This window comes from Neoarius graeffei, chromosome 4 (assembly GCF_027579695.1).
Source record: "Neoarius graeffei isolate fNeoGra1 chromosome 4, fNeoGra1.pri, whole genome shotgun sequence".
Taxonomy (NCBI): domain Eukaryota; kingdom Metazoa; phylum Chordata; class Actinopteri; order Siluriformes; family Ariidae; genus Neoarius; species Neoarius graeffei.
In genome coordinates, this window is record NC_083572.1 from 68,217,345 (window position 1) to 68,237,025 (window position 19,681).

Here is a 19,681-nt window from a genome sequence, read left to right on the forward strand (position 1 = left end):
TGGTTAGCAAGCTCCTCGGTGGCAAGGCACCGGGGGTGGATGAGATCCGCCCCGAGTATCTCAAGTCTCTGGATGTTGTGGGGCTGTCTTGGCTGACACGCCTCTGCAACATCGTGTGGCGGTCGGGGACAGTGCCTCTGGAGTGGCAGACTGGGGTGGTGGTCCCTCTTTTTAAGAAAGGGGACCGGAGAGTATGCTCCAATTATAGGGGAATCACACTTCTCAGCCTCCCAGGGAAGGTTTACTCCAGGGTACTAGAGAGGAGAATTCGGCCAATAGTCGAACCTCGGATCCAGGAGGAACAATGCAGTTTTCGTCCTGGTCGCGGAACACTGGACCAGCTCTATACCCTTCATAGGGTGCTCGAGGGTTCATGGGAGTTTGCCCAACCAGTCCACATGTGCTTTGTGGATTTGGAGAAGGCATTCGACCGTGTCCCTCATGGTATTCTGTGGGGGGTGCTTCGGGAGTATGGGGTTCGGGGCTCTTTGCTAAGTGCTGTCCGGTCCCTGTACGAACGGAGCAGGAGTCTGGTTCGCATTGCCGGTAGTAAGTCAGACCTGTTCCCAGTGCATGTTGGACTCCGGCAGGGCTGCCCTTTGTCACTGGTTCTGTTCATAATCTTTATGGACAGAATTTCTAGGCGCAGCCAGGGGCCGGAAGGAATCCTGTTTGGGTACCACAGGATTTCATCTCTGCTTTTCACAGATGATGATGTCCTGTTGGCTTCTTCAAACCAGGACCTTCGGCATGCACTGAGGCGGTTTGCAGTCGAGTGTGAAGCGGCTGGGATGAGAATCAGCACCTCCAAGTCAGAGGCCATGGTTCTTGACCGGAAAAGGGTGGCTTTCCCTCTCCAGGTTGGTGAAGAAGTCCTGCCTCAAGTGGAGAAATTTAAGTATCTTGGGATCTTGTTCACGAGTGAGGGAAGGATAGAGCGTGAGATCGACAGGCGGATCGGTGCGGCCTCCGCAGTGATGCGGTCGCTTTACCAGTCCGTCGTGGTGAAGAAGGAGCTGAGCCAAAAGGCAAAGCTCTCAATTTACTGGTCGATCTATGTTCCGACTCTCACCTATGGTCATGAGCTTTGGGTAATGACCGAAAGAACAAGATCGCGGATACAAGCGGCCGAAATGAGTTTCCATCGCAGGGTGGCTGGGCGCTCCCTTCGAGATGGGGTGAGAAGCACAGTCACTCGGGAGGAGCTCAGAGTAGAGCCGCTGCTCCTCCACATCGAGAGGAATCAGCTGAGGTGGCTTTGGCATCTCTTTCAGATGCCTCCTGGACGCCTCCGTGGGGAGGTGTTCCAGGCATGTCCCCCTGGGAGGAGGCCCCGGTGAAGTCTCTCCAGCGTGTCCTGGGTCTATGTCTCTTGGCTGGCCTGGGAACGCCTCGGTGTTCTTCCCGAGGAGCTGGCCGAGGTATCTGGGGAAAGGGAAGTTTGGGCTTCCATGCTCAGACTGCTGCCTCCGCAACCCGGCCCCAGATAAGCGGAAGGAGATGAGATGATTTTGTATTTGTATTTTTTGGGGTTTTCTTCTTTAGGCATTTTTGGCAGTTGGCTAACCAACTTACAGGTGCATTACCATCACCGACTGGGCTGGAGTGTGGAACAGGAGATATTGGGGACTGGGGAGAAACAAACAAAAAACTAATCATCTTTTTAGCTATTTTTGTTTCTTTTAAATACCTGATGATGATGATTTTGGGGATTTTGTTTTCGAGTAGAGTTTTGATTTCTTCCTCGGTTGGTTCAGCAACACGCTGTGCAATTTTTTTCTTTCTCTCCTCACGGTATATGAGCTGATTATCCTAGTAGTAGAGTAGCCAATCAGAGCGCGCGATTGCTCATATCCAGTGAATGTGGATAGAATAACAAAAGGAAATAAAAGTTAATGCTGGCTAAAACAGAAAGGTGTCAGAAATGAACTTTTTCAGCAGTGTGTGCTACAGTAGCTCTTCTGTGAGATCATCATCATTCCGTCTTCCATACCATTTCAGAAACAAACTGTACAACTTCTAAAGTGTTTAGTGAAGTTTTGCCTGACAGAGAATTTGTTTGATGAGTGTATTTGAATAGTGTGGTAGTGTCTTAGTGCTATTTTGAATTTATGTTTGAAAGTTTTAAGTGAAAGTTTACAAGTGAATTATCTGGAAAGTGAAAGATTACTAGTGAGTGTATTTTGGTCGTACTAAAATTTTGCATTCGAGTGAATTTCTTTGTGGAGTATATTTTGATAGTGTGGTAGTATTTATAGTGCCATTTTTAAATTTTGTTTGAAAACTTTCAAAGTTTGCAAATGAGCAAATTCCTTTGATGCATTCCGATAGGATTTTGATAGGATTTCTATTGCTTTTTAAACATTCTGTTGGAAAGTGTTTAGTGAGAGAGATGCATTTTAGTAGTACTAAGACAGTGCAGTATTTATTTAATTGAATTGTTACTATTTTGGTCAAATCTTATATAAATTAAATTTTAATATGATATTATAGTTCTCTGTATTTTTACATGAGCTTACAGAAGGAAAACACATTTGATGCAATCCAATAATACTTTCATTCACTGTGACTATTTTAAGAAATGGATAAACATTCTTCTAAAGCATCACTTGTGTTATTTTCTGTGGGTCTCTGTATGTATACAATATTCACGCATGAGATTTTTCAGCTAAAAATCTGATTTAAGACTTCCCTTTCATTGTTATATTAAAATTCAAGACGAGTATTATTTCAGATTTTTCACTCTGAGCTCTCTCATGCCTGATACATGAATCCCATAACCTATAGTAACTGATAGAACAATATCAACAATTCAAAAACTCTTTAATTGTATAAATTTCAAATGGTTTGCAATTAATTGGGATCCACTGTTTTTATCGTTTCAACCGCGCATCATACCCTCGTCCAATTGAAAATGTCGTTCACACACTTTTCTCCCCCATGAGAATTTTGAAAAGTTGGCAAGTATGACACAGTGGTGCGAAATACGGTCACAAATAGTACAATATAATCCACAAGCAATGTATAAACCTTTTCGTTTCATTACTTGGACTTGACACACTTCTGTCCTCTGGCAGGCATGGATTGGTAAGAGCGTGCTGGAGGATTTCCAGGAGGATTTTGTCATGGACCTCGGACCAGAGATACCTGGGTGGGTGCCTCAGTCAACACTGTGCTATGTACAGAATAGGTTATGTATTGCTGCATTTTATCTAGTGATAAAACTGCTGATAGAATGTTATGACCGTTCCACAAAATTTTTTCGTGTTTTGAACATGTAATTTTGTACAACAGCCAAACACAGCCTAGGATGCTAATCATTCACTTTATAAATATTCGCTTTATAACTTTACAGGTTTTCACAGTTTCACACGATAAACATTGTATGATTTGATAAGATTAGACATTAGAAGTGAGCAGTTATTTTTAATTAATGCATAAAACAAGGATTTACTGTATTTTCCTTATAATGACTGCTTGCATGCAGTAACAATGCATGGAAGATATGAAGGATACATAAACCATTAATTTATTCTTAAGAGTAACTGGTTAGCGGTTAGAAATTTTTTTTTTTTTCTGTACATGTGACTTCATCTTACACATAATGGCTTCTTAATGTACAGTACTTCATACAAACTTACAACTTGTGTTGTCCAGAGCTTGCGTTGTTGTTGTTGTAGCAAATTTTCAAGAAATCATCTACTTTGGAAAAGACGTACAGATTTTCAGCCTAAAGCTGAGTAAAGCTAGCCTTGATAAATTTTGCAAATCACATTTCACAAAATAAAATGGAAAAGGAAATGCATCACGTTTCTGGAGATGACTTTTAATTACTATTATCTTTTTTTTTTTTTAAACCCAGGTTATCTTTTATTCAAACATATTTTGCTCCTTAAAATCATCAGTGATGAAATTTTTGTGAAGGTCTGTCCCAAGTTGAAATTATAACTGCAATATTTTTATGAAACAAATAATTTGTGGTACAAGAGAAAGCAATTGATGTATTTATTTATTTATTTATTTATTTTCCCCCTTTTCATATTGTATATCTAATTTAATTATACCCTGCTCCGAAGGGGGGCGTATTGGTTTACCTCTGTCCATCTGTCCGTATCTCCGTCCGTCCGAAACACCCTTTTTCTCAGCAGCTACAAATCATAGCCACTTGGTACCAAACTTCAGCTTGGGGTTCCATACCGTATATATCGTTTTCAGGTCTGTTGCACATCAACTTCCTGTTTACCGACTGCGAAACACACAGGGTGGATTTACAAAATTTTCGTAACACTTTTCTCAGCAACTACAAATCACAACTGCTTGATATTTAGTACCGAGCTTCAGCTTGGGGTTCTATACCGTTTTCAGGTCTGTCGCACATCGACTTCCTGTTTACCGACTGAATGTATTTATGAAAAACACAGGGCGGATTTTGACGTGATTTCGAGAAGCAAAATGCTATTTCAAAATGACAGTTTATCAGGATGCTCCTTGAACCAGCTGGGGAGAACGCTGCTCTTGTTTCAGGGTTAATTATTTGTTGAAGTCAACATTCATAGTAAGTGTCTTATTCCTTCGATCGCTTGTATTCTGATCTAAGCGAGAGCGGGGGGATACATAAGTGGGCAGTAGCTCACAGTTGATCTCATCATCAAAACCTCTATTATAGGATTTGTTTTAACGTATGAAAGACTAAAAATGTTATTGTTAATGTTATTGCATTTGTGTGTTGCAGCTCATTTCCATTCACTCCCTCAGCAATGTATAATCTGGATGAAGATGAGAGTCAGGGAGGAATTGCCATTAACCTGCTGCCCTTAATGACTAAGGATCTGCTGCACAAAGCAGACTGCAAAAGGGACGGCAGGTCAGAACACACAACCTGCATATGGATTACAAATTCCTTCCAGGATTTTTTAACCTGGGCCCTGTTTTCTCATCTTTTTTGGGACCAGATTTTTACGAGGGACAAAAATTATTTAAATCAGTCTAGTATTGAGTTGGAACGCTATAACTGGTATCAGCAAAATGGCTATGCGATGTAACCTTATTGGTCAATCTTCTGTGTCGAAGTAAACTGCTTGTTTTGGCCACTGACAGGCTCATGATGTGATTATAAGTGTCTGACAATATGGAAGGAATCCCTACGGAGATGCACCTGTGTCTGTTTATATCAATAACTGTACAGAAACTGTAGAACATGACTGTTTATACACTCATTGTTTTATTTTTCTCTTCTTCTGGTCACTGACACAGCGCCCCATTCAGTGTCTGCAGTCAGTTATTTCACAGGGGCTGTTTCGTGGAGAAGTCGCACAGGATTTGTGAAGTCTATTTCCAAAGTAATGCCTGAATATTTAGCCAATTACAGCAATATGGACTAGGGATGTTAACTGATGACCGTTTGACCGATGGTTGACCGAATCAATGTCAACTGGTTAATTTTTTTTTTTGGTTGTCAGTTAAAAAAAAAAAAAAAATCATTTTCAAGCTGCCGATTTTGGAGCGGAGAACCTGGAATTCTGTGTTGTAAACGGTTGGGGCATGCCATGCGGTGTAAGGATGACAGCTAACAAATCAAACACCCATTCAGTCACGTCCCGCCCCAGTTGAAGACAGCTGCCACTCGGCGAAAGAAAAGTGTAGACACAGGCTTTTTAGCTTGCAAATTACTATTCTGTTTTTTTTTTTTTTTTAAATTATTATTAGAAGGCACATTGAGTTTAGTCTTGCCTTGGCCAGTGCATTCTGAAAGTATGTTTCGGTCTGTAGCCAACAATGCATGTTATTGCAGATCATATCTCTCCACACAAACTAAAGGCGCAGATGTCGACTTTTTCACGGCTGAATCGTGCAGATCCGATTTTTTTTTTTTTTTTTTAGGGGGGTCGTTGGAGTGTCTGAATAATTTCATCAGAGTAAATTCTGTATTAAAATTACTAAATAAGCAAATGCCATGAAACATAGGAAGTATGAGAAGAAAACAGTAAATTAGAAAGCTGTGCACATTTGCGCAGCTTCCGCGAAAACGTGCGCAGCTTTCTGATTTACTGTTTTCTTCTCATACTTATACTTCCTATGTTTCATGGACTGTAATGGCATTTGCTTATTTAGTAATTTAAATACAGAATTTACTATGATGAAATTATTCAGACACTCCAACGCCCCCCCCTTAAAAAAAAAATCGGATCTGCACGATTCAGCCGTGAAAAAGGCGGCATCCGCCAAAAGGCGCGCCGTTTGCATCCCTGTTTAAACTCATAGGTTAACTGACTTTAACTGGCTAATGAGGCTCGGTGGTCGGTCAAGATTTTTTTTAGTTTTCGCCATCCCTAATATGGACGAGGCGTTTGAATTTGAGAGTTGCCCCTATTTATTTGAGCCAGAGTATACAGCCCCATGTGATAATGGACTACAAGCAGTTTACTTTGACACAGATGTTTGCCCCATAGGATGGCATTCTATAGCTGTTTTGCAGTTGGTGGTTCGAGTGTCCAGTTGATACTGGACAGATTTAGATAGTTGGGGTTTTATTTTTTTCCTCTAGTAAAAATTTAGAACCAAAAAGATATGAAGCTAGAGCCCAGGTTAAAGAAAATACTGGAGTTTACCTTTTAATAGGCCAAGTTGAACACTTTTAGCTATTTTATAGCAGCAACTTATTACCTTTACCATTTAAAAAAAAAAAAAATTGAAAGACCGTACTAAGACGAACAATATTCAAATTTGCTTGTAAATGACCTTCTTTCTCGTTCTTTGTGTTTTCTTCCCTGCCTCCTGTTGTCTCTCCTGTCCTCCAGGCATGTATCTCCTCTGTGTCTGTCCTCGTTTTTCAGGCTGCTGAGGCTGTGTGAGGAGGAGCAGCACCAGGGTGATCTGGAGGAGATTGATGCACTTCTAGGTCAGACATACTGTAGCTCAACACAAAAATTTTAGAAATCGCACATTTTTGACTCATTTAGACTTGTTCAGGACATCTGAAAAGTATCATCTTGTCATTTCACACTGTTGCATCACCATCCACTTGGGAGTCAAATATTTCTTAAGACTGTAATCTAAGCTCTAATCCTCAATCAAATACAGTCTCATGGAGAATCTGAAAGTTCTTCAATTGTAGCTTGGGAATATAGTAAGAACATGAATCTTGGACCATCTGGGCTAGCCTTCGTGCCCCATGCGAATCAGTGAGTCTTGGCTGCCCATGACCCTGTCGCTGGTCCACCGGTTGTCCTTCCTTGGACCACTTTTGGTAGGTACTAACCACTGCATACTGGGAATGTGCCACAAGATGTGCCATTTTGGAGACGCTCAGACCCAGTTATTTACTCTAGCCATCACATTTAGCCCTTGTCAAATTTGCTCAGATCCTTACTAGGGCTGTAACGATATGCGTATCGAAATCGCGATACGCAGAGCCACGATCCGTATCGCGATACAAGAAGGCAGAATCGCGGTACACTCTTTCAAACTTCTCCTCAGCCCAAAAACAGAGGCGCTTCCAAACTTCAATTTATGAATACTTTTTATTTAAATTACATTTTAAACTTGCTTAAATTACTTTTATTTTTTTATATCTATTAGTAAGTCGTTTTTTCGCCGACCTGCGACAATCTTCTGCAAGTCACGCAACGTCCACACTTGCCACTGGCAGAGCATTCATTTCTTTTAAGCGGTCGCCATTCTGGTTGCGACGTGGGGAGCGAATCTGTAAACAAGCAGCTCATTGGCTGGCTAGGTGTGCCACAAGCCAATCACAATCACTTGACCGGAAAGGCATGCAGTGTTGCCAGATTGGGCAGGTTTAGGTGCTTTTTGGCTGGTTTTGAACATATTTTAGGGTGGAAAACGTTAGCAATATCTGGCAACACTGAAGGCATGTCTGCTTGGGCGGAAGCCTTCTGCGGCAGTTACATTTTGACACGCGAGCAATGTTTCACCATAAAAATTCCGTAATTTCCATCTGTTTTCCGCGATCACAGAAAATCATTGGCCCTATGAGAGTGAGACAGTGAGAGAGCCACCCCCCCCCCCCCCCCCCCAAAAAAATCTTAACGGATTTACACGATTTGGAAAAATGACTTTTTCAGAACCGAAAAAAACAGAGCTTCCGGCTCAACAGTATTATTTTGAGAAATAAAACAATCTTTGGATATACATTTGTTCATTTTTGCATACATATTACTCATTCTCTGCAGTGGTCTGAATTATTTGTTATTAAATAGTTAATGTAAGTAAGTAAATGTTAATAAGTCAAATTTACTACTTTAAAAAAACATTTTAAAAAAATCATGGGCGTATCGAATCGTGGGTCAAAAATCGCGATACGAATCGAATCGTGAGTTGGGTGTATCGTTACAGCCCTAATCCTTACGCTTGCCCATTTTTCCTGCTTCCAACACATCAACTTCAAGAACTGACTGTTCTCTTGCTGTCTAATGCATCCCACCACTTGACAGGCCTCATTGTAATGAACGAATCAGTGTTCTTCGATTCACCTTTCAGTGGTCATAATGTTATGGCTGATCGCTGTACAGTATGTTCATGTTTTATAGTTCACACAAGCACAGTCTATAGGCTGAACATGTTTACCCTCTAAGTGCACTTGCCTTTAATACAGAACTCATTTTGAGCCCATTAGGATCTGAGAGCAACCACTTAACAAGTTGCACATGGATTCAGTTTTCCTAAATTAATTGTTAGTCGATGCTAGTCTGTTTTGTGGCAATAATAGGCATTAAACTATAATAAAACATAAGAAACTCCAGGAGTTCAAAAACTGGCTGTATGTGTAGGAGCAGAATCCTATAGTGACACCATGTAAGTCTGTTACTGTGCAAATACAAATTTGATTAACTGAATACAATTTATTTCCTCTTTTTCGTGAAATGCATTTCTAGAACATAGCCTAATGTCCATGTCTAAATTGAATTCAGGTGATCCAAAAATGCAAATTTATGAACGCTACCTGTCAGGTACTTGTCAAACAATGCTGATATCTGATTACAGTTCCTCAGTCAGCCAGCCTTGAATAACATTGAATATAATTGATTGAATAAGATTATATTTGGGGAAGATTGAATATGCTTAAAGAAGATGCGCAGAACCATGGCCTCACTTTGGTTTATTTGCCTTGAGACCTCACGAATGGCACAGGAATAGTTTTAAGCGTTAACAATGAATCTAATATAGTAATTTTTACGATTAAAGTGATTCATATAGGTAGCGGTCTGAGTGAATGACCTTGACATCTGTGACGCCACAGCAGGAAGTCTATCGCTCTCATCGCCATTTCCACTATACTCAAACACAGAGCCGACTGCAACTCCGATCCTCCATTTTGAGCTAATTTATCGCCATGCCACGTAGATGTGTTGCTGGCCGGTGCAGCAACACGACAGAAGGTGGATTTACGTTGCATTCATGGCCCAAGAATGTTCAAACTGCAAAGATTTGGACGCGTTTTGCGAGAAGTTCACGGGTACATTGGGCACCTACGAAGTGGTCTCTCCTCTGCTCTGCACATTTTACTGACGACTCGTACAAGACCTCTGATCTGTTGAGGAGCGTTGGCTATAAGCCCGTATTGAAAGAGGGTGCAGTACCAGCAATTAAAGGAAAAGAAAACTGCAAGAAAAGGAAAGTATTTATTTCAAAGGAAAGTGAGTTCAGTCACACCAGTTCTCCCGGAGTGAGCCGAGGGTTGTTGCTAAAACCCAGGACAGAACGGGACGTGACATATCGCTCAGGCAGTGACCTCCCCGCGGTTGTTGCTAAAACCGGTGACATCCCGTTCCATCCCGGGTTTTAGTAATTGCCTGAGCCGAGCAGTAATGGCGGAGTAATGGAGAGAACGGAGAATGAGTAGAGCAGCTGTCTGATTTCTAAACTGGATATTGCTGCCATCTCACCCTTACGTGAAAGAAGCGAATGAATGGAGAACTGAACGAACAACTGAAAGTCAGATTGTTTCAAAACAATCGGCCACAAAATCGGCCTTCAAGAAGCGAGAACACAGACGGGTAAGCTGCAACTCTCATTTGGATACAAAACAACAAAAACAACTCGTTGTTTACCTGCATTTAGATTAATACATGTAACTTGTATTGTGTATTTAAGTTACCGGTGTAAGATTATTTAATTTGCTTCAGAATGTGATTGTCTCAGTTCATCTGATTATTTAATTAGCCTTTTACGTTTTATCAGTGAAAATGCATGCATGTACATGTATGTTGCATAAGTTATAACACCTATCCTGTTTTAATGAGAGTCAACCCACAATCAATGAAATCAAATCAATCTTAGTTGAGCGAGTCGGTAACAGTATTTCTTACTTTCACCATATATTTTTATTTATATGACTTTGATCTATAGCTGTCAAAGGCCTCGGCCTTAAAACCGGTTACCGCTGTGACATCACACACTCAGGGCTGGTTGGCTCAGCGGGGCAGCTCGAATGCCAACTTTACGGTCGATTTTAACTCTCAAAAATGTATATTTTTAATTCCCATTTATGCAGCATACAAGAGTCAAGGATGGAGATACTATCCACTCAGGGATTTACAACCCCGATTCCAAAAAAGTTGGGACAAAGTACAAATTGTAAATAAAAACGGAATGCAATAATTTACAAATCTCAAAAACTGATATTGTATTCACAATAGAACATAGACAACATATCAAATGTCAAAAGTGAGACATTTTGAAATTTCATGCCAAATATTGGCTCATTTGAAATTTCATGACAGCAACACATCTCAAAAAAGTTGGGACAGGGGCAATAAGAGGCTGGAAAAGTTAAAGGTACAAAAAAGGAACAGCTGGAGGACCAAATTGCAACTCATTAGGTCAATTGGCAATAGGTCATTAACATGACTGGGTATAAAAAGAGTATCTTGGCGTGGCAGCGGCTCTCAGAAGTAAAGATGGGAAGAGGATCACCAATCCCCCTAATTCTGCGCCGACAAATAGTGGAGCAATATCAGAAAGGAGTTCGACAGTGTAAAATTGCAAAGAGTTTGAACATATCATCATCTACAGTGCATAATATCATCAAAAGATTCAGAGAATCTGGAAGAATCTCTGTGCGTAAGGGTCAAGGCTGGAAAACCATACTGGGTGCCCGTGATCTTCGGGCCCTTAGACGGCACTGCATCACATACAGGCATGCTTCTGTATTGGAAATCACAAAATGGGCTCAGGAATATTTCCAGAGAACATTATCTGTGAATACAATTCACCGTGCCATCCGCCGTCGCCAGCTAAAACTCTATAGTTCAAAGAAGAAGCCGTATCTAAACATGATCCAGAAGCGCAGCCGTCTTCTCTGGGCCAAGGCTCATTTAAAATGGACTGTGGCAAAGTGGAAAACTGTTCTGTGGTCAGACGAATCAAAATTTGAAGTTCTTTATGGAAATCAGGGACACCGTGTCATTCGGACTAAAGAGGAGAAGGACGACCCAAGTTGTTATCAGCGCTCAGTTCAGAAGCCTGCATTTCTGATGGTATGGGGTTGCATTAGTGCGTGTGGCATGGGCAGCTTACACATCTGGAAAGACACCATCAATGCTGAAAGGTATATCCAGGTTCTAGAGCAACATATGCTCCCATCCAGATGACGTCTCTTTCAGGGAAGACCTTGCATTTTCCAACATGACAATGCCAAACCACATACTGCATCAATTACAGCATCATGGCTGCGTAGAAGAAGGGTCCGGGTACTGAACTGGCCAGCCTGCAGTCCAGATCTTTCACCCATAGAAAACATTTGGCGCATCATAAAACGGAAGATACGATAAAAAAGACCTAAGACAGTTGAGCAACTAGAATCCTACATTAGACAAGAATGGGTTAACATTCCTATCCCTAAACTTGAGCAACTTGTCTCCTCAGTCCCCAGACGTTTACAGACTGTTGTAAAGAGAAAAGGGGATGTCTCACATACCCCTTTTCCACCAAATCAGTTCCAGGGCTGGTTCGGGGCCAGTGCTGGTGCTGGTTCACAACTCGTTCAACTTGCAAGCCAACTGAGAACCAGTTTCCTTTTCCATAGCTCGCGGTGCTAAGGGAAGCCACGTCATTATGTCGCTGTATACGTCAGTTACGTCGTTGTATATGTCAGTTACGCCGCTACGTTTGCATAAACCTTGGCGCGAATATTGAAGCAAAAACAACACGGAAGAAGCAACAACAACAATAATAATAATGGATGACTTCGCATGTGTACAGCTGCTTCTCGTCGCTTAAAAATGGCGATCTTTCGTGGTCTTGTTATTGTTGTTGGTCTTAACAACTCGGGCCCCCCCGCTGACGTAAGTGGTTCTTTCCTCTGGCCCAGCAGAGAGTTGGTGCTAGCCTGGAACCGGTTTTTCTGGCCCCAGAGCCAGTTCTTTGTCAAATCACCTAATTTTTCTCTTTAAATGATACATTTTCTCAGTTTAAACATTTGATATGTCATCTATGTTCTGTTCTGAATAAAATATGGAATTTTGAAACTTCCACATCATTGCAATCCGTTTTTATTTACAATTTGTACTTTGTCCCAACTTTTTTGGAATCGGGATTGTATTTAAAAATGAAGGTTCTGCATATCTCCTTTAAACAGAAAAGGCTACACCACATCCTCTGTATACTTTGCTGTTGTTATCAGCTCTGGTACTTGATCCGTAGCCTGTTGCAGCCAGAGAACAAAGGCTTCTTTGTAACAGGAGGAAGTCGACATGTTCTCTACCAGCTAGATTCAGGACAAAATAATAGTGTAGTCTGACTGAGAGCATTGTGTTGTTGGATGTTTAAATGATAAGTTAATTCTAACCCTGTTTCCAGAAAGGGTGGGACGCGGGACGCTGTGTAAAATATAACTAAAAACAGAATAGGAATGGAAACCATATATTACATTGAAAATAGTACAATGTATCAAATGTTGAAATAAGAAAATTGCTTGTTTGAAAAATATGTGCTCATTTTGAATTTGATGCCAGCAACATGTTTAAAAAAGGTGGGACAGGGGCATGTTTACCACTGTGTTGCATCACCTGTACCTTGAGCAACACTCTGTAAACGTTTGTGAAATGAGGAGACCAGTTGCTGTAGTTTTGAAAGAGAAATGTTGTCCCATTCTTGCCTCTGATTTATAGGATTTAAGTTGCTCAACAGTTCAGGGTCTCCTTTTGTATTTTTTGTTTAATAATGCACCAAATGCTTTCAGTGGGTGACCGGTCTGGACTACAGGCAGACCAGTTTAGCACCCAGGCTCTTTGACTACAGAGCCACGCAGTTGTAATACATGCAGAATGCAGTTTGGTATTGTCTTGCTGAAATAAGCAAGGCCTTCCCTGAAATAGATTTTGTCTGGATGACAGCCTATGTTGTTCCAAAATGTGTATACATCATTCAGCATGGGCGGCACGGTGGTGTAGTGGTTAGCGCTGTCGCCTCACAGCAAGAAGGTCCGGGTTCGAGCCCCGTGGCCGGCGAGGGCCTTTCTGTGCGGAGTTTGCATGTTCTCCCCGTGTCCGCGTGGGTTTCCTCCGGGTGCTCTGGTTTCCCCCACAGTCCAAAGACATGCAGGTTAGGTTAACTGGTGACTCTAAATTGACCGTAGGTGTGAATGTGAGTGTGAATGGTTGTCTGTGTCTATGTGTCAGCCCTGTGATGACCTGGCGACTTGTCCAGGGTGTACCCCGCCTTTCGCCCGTAGTCAGCTGGGATAGGCTCCAGCTTGCCTGCGACCCTGTAGAAGGATAAAGCGGCTAGAGATGATACGAGATGAGATGAGATCATTCAGCATTCGTGATGCCTTCCCAGATGTGCAAGCTACTCATGCCATGTGCACTCGTGCACCTTATGCCATCACAGATGCTGGCTTTTGAACTGTGCGCTGATGATAAGCAGGATGATGCCTCTCCTCTTTAACCCAGAGAATGCGGTGAACCTGATTTCTAAAAAGAATTTCAAATTTTGATTCGTCGGACCACAGGATGGTTTTCCATTTCACCTCCGTCCATCGTAAATGAACTCATCTGCAGAGAAAGCGGCAACGTTTCTGGATATTGTTATATTGAGATATGGTTTTAACTTTGCATTTCTGGATGTAGTGACAAACTGGGTTCTCAAATGTGTTTGGTCAGAAGGTTGATTTTAATATTTTCATAACAGCATGGCTCTCACCGTAGCTCCATTTGTAGGGTGAATCACAGGTTTATATGAAATTCACTTCATCGAATGCATTATTGGTTTTTAGAATTGTTTTAACAATAACCAGAGCCTTTCTGTCTGGAGTTTGCATGGTCTCCTCGTGCCTGCATTTGTTTCCTGTGGCTGCTCTGGTTTCCTTCCACAGTCCAAAGACATGCAGATTAGGTCAACTGGCTACTCAAAGTTGTCCATAGGTGTGAATGTGAGTGTTGATGGTTGTTCATGGTAATTTGGCAACCTGCCTCTCACCCAATGTCAGCTGGATTATCTTGTGTGTGTATGTATGTGTGTGTATGTGTGTGTGTGTGTATATATATATATATATATAAAACCCCGATTCCAAAAAAGTTGACAAAGTACAAATTGTAAATAAAAACGGAATGCAATAATTTACAAATCTCAAAAACTGATATTGTATTCACAATAGAACATAGACAACATATCAAATGTCGAAAGTGAGACATTTTGAAATTTCATGCCAAATATTGGCTCATTTGAAATTTCATGACAGCAACACATCTCAAAAAAGTTGGGACAGGGGCAATAAGAGGCTGGAAAAGTTAAAGGTACAAAAAAGGAACAGCTGGAGGACCAAATTGCAACTCATTAGGTCAATTGGCAATAGGTCATTAACATGACTGGGTATAAAAAGAGCATCTTGGAGTGGCAGCGGCTCTCAGAAGTAAAGATGGGAAGAGGATCACCAATCCCCCTAATTCTGCACTGACAAATAGTGGAGCAATATCAGAAAGGAGTTCGACAGTGTAAAATTGCAAAGAGTTTGAACATATCATCATCTACAGTGCATAATATCATCAAAAGATTCAGAGAATCTGGAAGAATCTCTGTACGTAAGGGTCAAGGCTGGAAAACCATACTGGGTGCCCGTGATCTTCGGGCCCTTAGACGGCACTGCATCACATACAGGCATGCTTCTGTATTGGAAATCACAAAATGGGCTCAGGAATATTTCCAGAGAACATTATCTGTGAACACAATTCACCGTGCCATCTGCCGTTGCCAGCTAAAACTCTATAGACCCTTTTCAGTCACGTGACCTTCGTAAACGCGACCACCATTTTGGACATGTAGCGGACTTCGGCTCGAATTGGTTTGAATGCGAGGAAGGCGACAAACGGAGAACATACAAGAAAAAGGAGCGAGATGCAGAAAACACCTTCGCTATCCAGCAACGTAGGGCATTTACAGGGCGAGCAGAGGGAGAGGTATTTTCAAAAATTGAGGTTAGCAGGCTTGGAGAGCGACGTTTACCATCACACTGCCCTGGCGCTGTGTACAGTTTACCTTGTATGGTTTGTGCACTCACTATTTGCTATTGCTTTCTCCAACCGTTGTTACAGATTACAGGGAACGGCCTGGATTTAAGAGACAAATACATGTTCCTCTTGTTTTGAACACTTATTTGTAGGCAGTGCTTAATTTGTAAAGTGGGAGGTCCCGGAGCGCAGAGGATGAGCGGCTCCGGTGCGGAAAAAAAGAGGGGGGGAGGGGGGCGCGGCGCTGCGCTTCTGGGCATGTTTTGTAATAACACTGCAAATTAAGTTCATCTGCAGATATTTTGTGGATGTCGTTTCATGAGAGAAATCACCAACAAGACAGATATCAAAATCAGACATTAACACTAAATAAACTTGCATTTTTTAATTTAATTATTTGGGTTTTTTTTTTTTTTTTTTGTTACATAGTCAAAAGAGGTGTCGGATCACCGGATCCAGTGTAAATAGCTGCCGGAGCCAACGCCCGAGGTTCCGGAGCGCGCTCCGGCTTGCTCCCCCCCAAATTTAAGCACTGTTTGTAGGACACTGCCTCTGATCTGTCCTACAGTCTACCAACAGCAAAGGAACACAACGCTAGCTAATGTCGTTAGCTAATAGCTACTACAGAAGAACAAAGAGGTTACAATGGGTTATTTTAGCCTATTTGGTTACACACTCGCCGCCACAGAATGTTAACAGCAATGTAATGCCTTTTCTGGCTAATTTTATTCGTCTTACCTCCAACAAAGTGGTCACTGCACAAGCGCTGGTATGCCGAGGGCTGCCAATCTTTCGTGTTTATGGCCGCTATCCATCTTCTCCGTCGGTCAGCATCTACCGGGATCCGATAAAATGATAACCCTTGCCTTGTTTGTTGATGGTTACTACATCCAGGTGCACAACAATATAGTGGCATGATGGAAGTCTTGCTGAAAATAAACACTTTCTTTGCTGCCGTTCCTCAATGCTGGCTGTGGTAAACTACTGGTAGTACATGTCCAAAATGGCGGCCGCGTTTGTCGTGACGTCACGTGAATAGGGTCCATAGTTCAAAGAAGAAGCCGTATCTAAGCATGATCCAGAAGCACAGACGTCTTCTCTGGGCCAAGGCTCATTTAAAATGGACTGTGGCAAAGTGGAAAACTGTTCTGTGGTCAGACGAATCAAAATTTGAAGTTCTTTATGGAAATCAGGGACGCCGTGTCATTCGGACTAAAGAGGAGAAGGACGACCCAAGTTGTTATCAGCGCTCGGTTCAGAAGCCTGCATCTCTGATGGTGTGGGGTTGCATTAGTGCGTGTGGCATGGGCAGCTTACACATCTGGAAAGACATCAATGCTGAAAGGTATATCCGGGTTCTAGAGCAACATATGCTCCCATCCAGACGACGTCTCTTTCAGGGAAGACCTTGCATTTTCCAACATGACAATGCCAAACCACATACTGCATCAATTACAGCATCATGGCTGCGTAGAAGAAGGGTCCGGGTACTGAACTGGCCAGCCTGCAGTCCAGATCTTTCACCCATAGAAAATATTTGGCGCATCATAAAACGGAAGATACGACAAAAAAGACCTAAGACAGTTGAGCAACTAGAATCCTACATTAGACAAGAATGGGTTAACATTCCTATCCCTAAACTTGAGCAACTTGTCTCCTCAGTCCCCAGACGTTTACAGACTGTTGTAAAGAGAAAAGGGGATGTCTCACAGTGGTAAACATGGCCTTGTCCCAACTTTTTTGAGATGTGTTGTTGTCATGAAATTTAAGATCACCTAATTTTTCTCTTTAAATGATACATTTTCTCAGTTTAAACATTTGATATGTCATCTATGTTCTATTCTGAATAAAATATGGAATTTTGAAACTTCCACGTCATTGCATTCTGTTTTTATTTACAATTTGTACTTTGTCCCAACTTTTTTGGAATCGGGGTTGTATATATAAATAATATTTATTTCAGTCCTCTGTATCCTCACACGTACTTCCTGACATGACTGGCATAACCACTGGATTGTTTGACATAATTGTTCTTATAACCGGTCAAGTCTAGAAATGGTCTTATGCATCATGTTTTGGATGTGTGTTGTCTTGTTGTATGATGCACTCATTTTATTTTTAACATTTTGGAGTTCTGTTTTTGTAGGTAAATTGTGAAAAATCAAAAATGCAAAATGTATGGATGGTCTGCAAACATTTGCTGTCAGTTGTACAAGAGAGCTGATGTTTAACATTCTTATTATATCTAAGTTTGGGTTACAAAGAGTATAAGTACAGTATTTCTGTGTTCTGTGTGTGTTGTGGCAGGCTGTCCTCTGATCCTGACAGATATGGAAGTGGTAGAGAAGGTAGCGAGTCTGTCAAAGGTAGAGCGAGAGTTCCTTTGCTCTCTACTCTTCTACACCATCAACTGGTTCAGAGAGGTCAGTGCACCCATTTTTTTGCAAGCATGTAGGAAGGTTTTAAAGGACATATTCTGGACCAATTTCTTTTTATATATATATATATATATATATATATATATATATATATATATATATATATATATATATATGAAAGTATGTCCCTTTCCACACTCATCCAGAAGGGTAATTTTGCACAAGGCCATCTGTCTACAGCAGAAAAAAATAAAATAACAAAACGCGTCTGGAAAAATCCCAAGGGAGTCTGGAACCAGATTCGTGACGTCACCTGCGGAAGCGCCAGCAGGCTGCGAGAGCTTTGCACGGTTTCAGTGCACAGCCTGTGTAGACCAAGCGCTCCCATTTCTCGCTCATTGTCCGGTCTTTTGGGAAATGATGAGTACTAATCCCATCAAGATTGGTGTTGCTACACCCTCCTACGATACATCTGTTAACCATTTTAATAATTACACGATAACGTTGAAGAAATTTGCAGAAAACCACCAGGTCGTTTTCTCATAAACAAACCAGCACTGACATAGGATTCAGAGGGAGGCGTCCCACACGCAACGTCACGAAAATCAATGTTTGCCGGGAAGTCCAAATCTCATCTCATCTCATTATCTCTAGCCGCTTTATCCTGTTCTACAGGGTCGCAGGCAAGCTGGAGCCTATCCCAGCTGACTACGGGCGAAAGGCGGGGTACACCCTGGACAAGTCACCAGGTCATCACAGGGCTGACACATAGACACAGACAACCATTCACACCTACGGTCAATTTAGAGTCACCAGTTAACCTAACCTGCATGTCTTTGGACTGTGGGGGAAACCGGAGCACCCGGAGGAAACCCACACGGACACGGGGAGAACATGCAAACTCCACACAGAAAGGCCCTCGCCAGCCACGGGGCTCGAACCCGGACCTTCTTGCTGTGAGGCGACAGCGCTAACCACTACACCACCGTGCCGCTGGAAGTCCAAATGCCAAGTTTTTTCAGAGGCGGACCAATTCGGCTTGATGGCTTGATTTCAACTGATTTTTTTCTGGTATTGCACAAGGTAAAAAAAATTGCAGAGAATACAGAATGTGACAGATATTTGACCAAAGTTTAATATAAAATAGGAGAATTACATTGATCTTGCTCCTGAATTTACCCGTGATATGCACTTTTAATACGAATTTGCTCTGTAATTTATTGCATATGATGCCACTTGTTTGTGTCGTGCCTTACTGTGTTGCCAGGGTAACACAGTAACAAAATGTTGACCTTTTTTTTTTAATTCAGAAATGACCAAGTGTGTGTGTGTGTGTGTGTGTGTGTGTGTGTGTGTGTGTGTGTGTGTTTAGGTAGTAAATGCATTTTGCAAGCTGAAAGATCCTGAGATGAAGATGAAGGTTATAACTCGTCTTCAGAACATCACTTACCTTCAGACGCTGTTGGAGACGTGCTTGGCAGGTACTAAACTGGAATTCTGGTGGATAAACAAACTACCAAAGTATGTTTGATTTGTTCTTGAACAGCTCTTAAAGGGTATTGGTACAGTATTTAAACATGATCGATACTGATAGTACAAGCCCTGATTATAATAATACACACAAGTGCAGCCACCTGATTAGCTATCATAAATAGCGTTAAGTGCTTAAAATTCCAAAAGCACGTCAAGTTTTATTGCACATGGGCAACCAATGTGGTGCCCAGGATGTGATGTAAATTCACTGATAGCCAGGTCCCGGAAGTTAAGTGTAGCTGATGTAAACATACTCAGTAGCCTGGATTTAGTCAGATGAAAGAGTTCTCTTCAAGTCAGTAT

The 19,681-nt window shown here is 41.7% G+C and overlaps 1 protein-coding gene across 3 annotated transcripts in view; it reads left to right on the plus strand.

Moving 5' to 3' along the window:
* fancd2 (FA complementation group D2) overlaps nt 1-19,681 on the plus strand; it is a 102,585-nt gene that overhangs the window by 38,242 nt on the left and 44,662 nt on the right. For all 3 annotated transcript variants that reach the window (XR_009654555.1, XM_060919543.1, XM_060919544.1), the window contains exons 22-26: nt 3,078-3,151; nt 4,733-4,864; nt 6,798-6,898; nt 17,775-17,890; nt 19,218-19,326. Coding sequence is in view for 2 of the 3 variants with exons in the window: in XM_060919543.1 (XP_060775526.1) it covers nt 3,078-3,151; nt 4,733-4,864; nt 6,798-6,898; nt 17,775-17,890; nt 19,218-19,326 (532 nt within the window). In the remaining variant the exon portion in view is untranslated. The remainder of the gene's footprint in view (nt 1-3,077; nt 3,152-4,732; nt 4,865-6,797; nt 6,899-17,774; nt 17,891-19,217; nt 19,327-19,681) is intronic.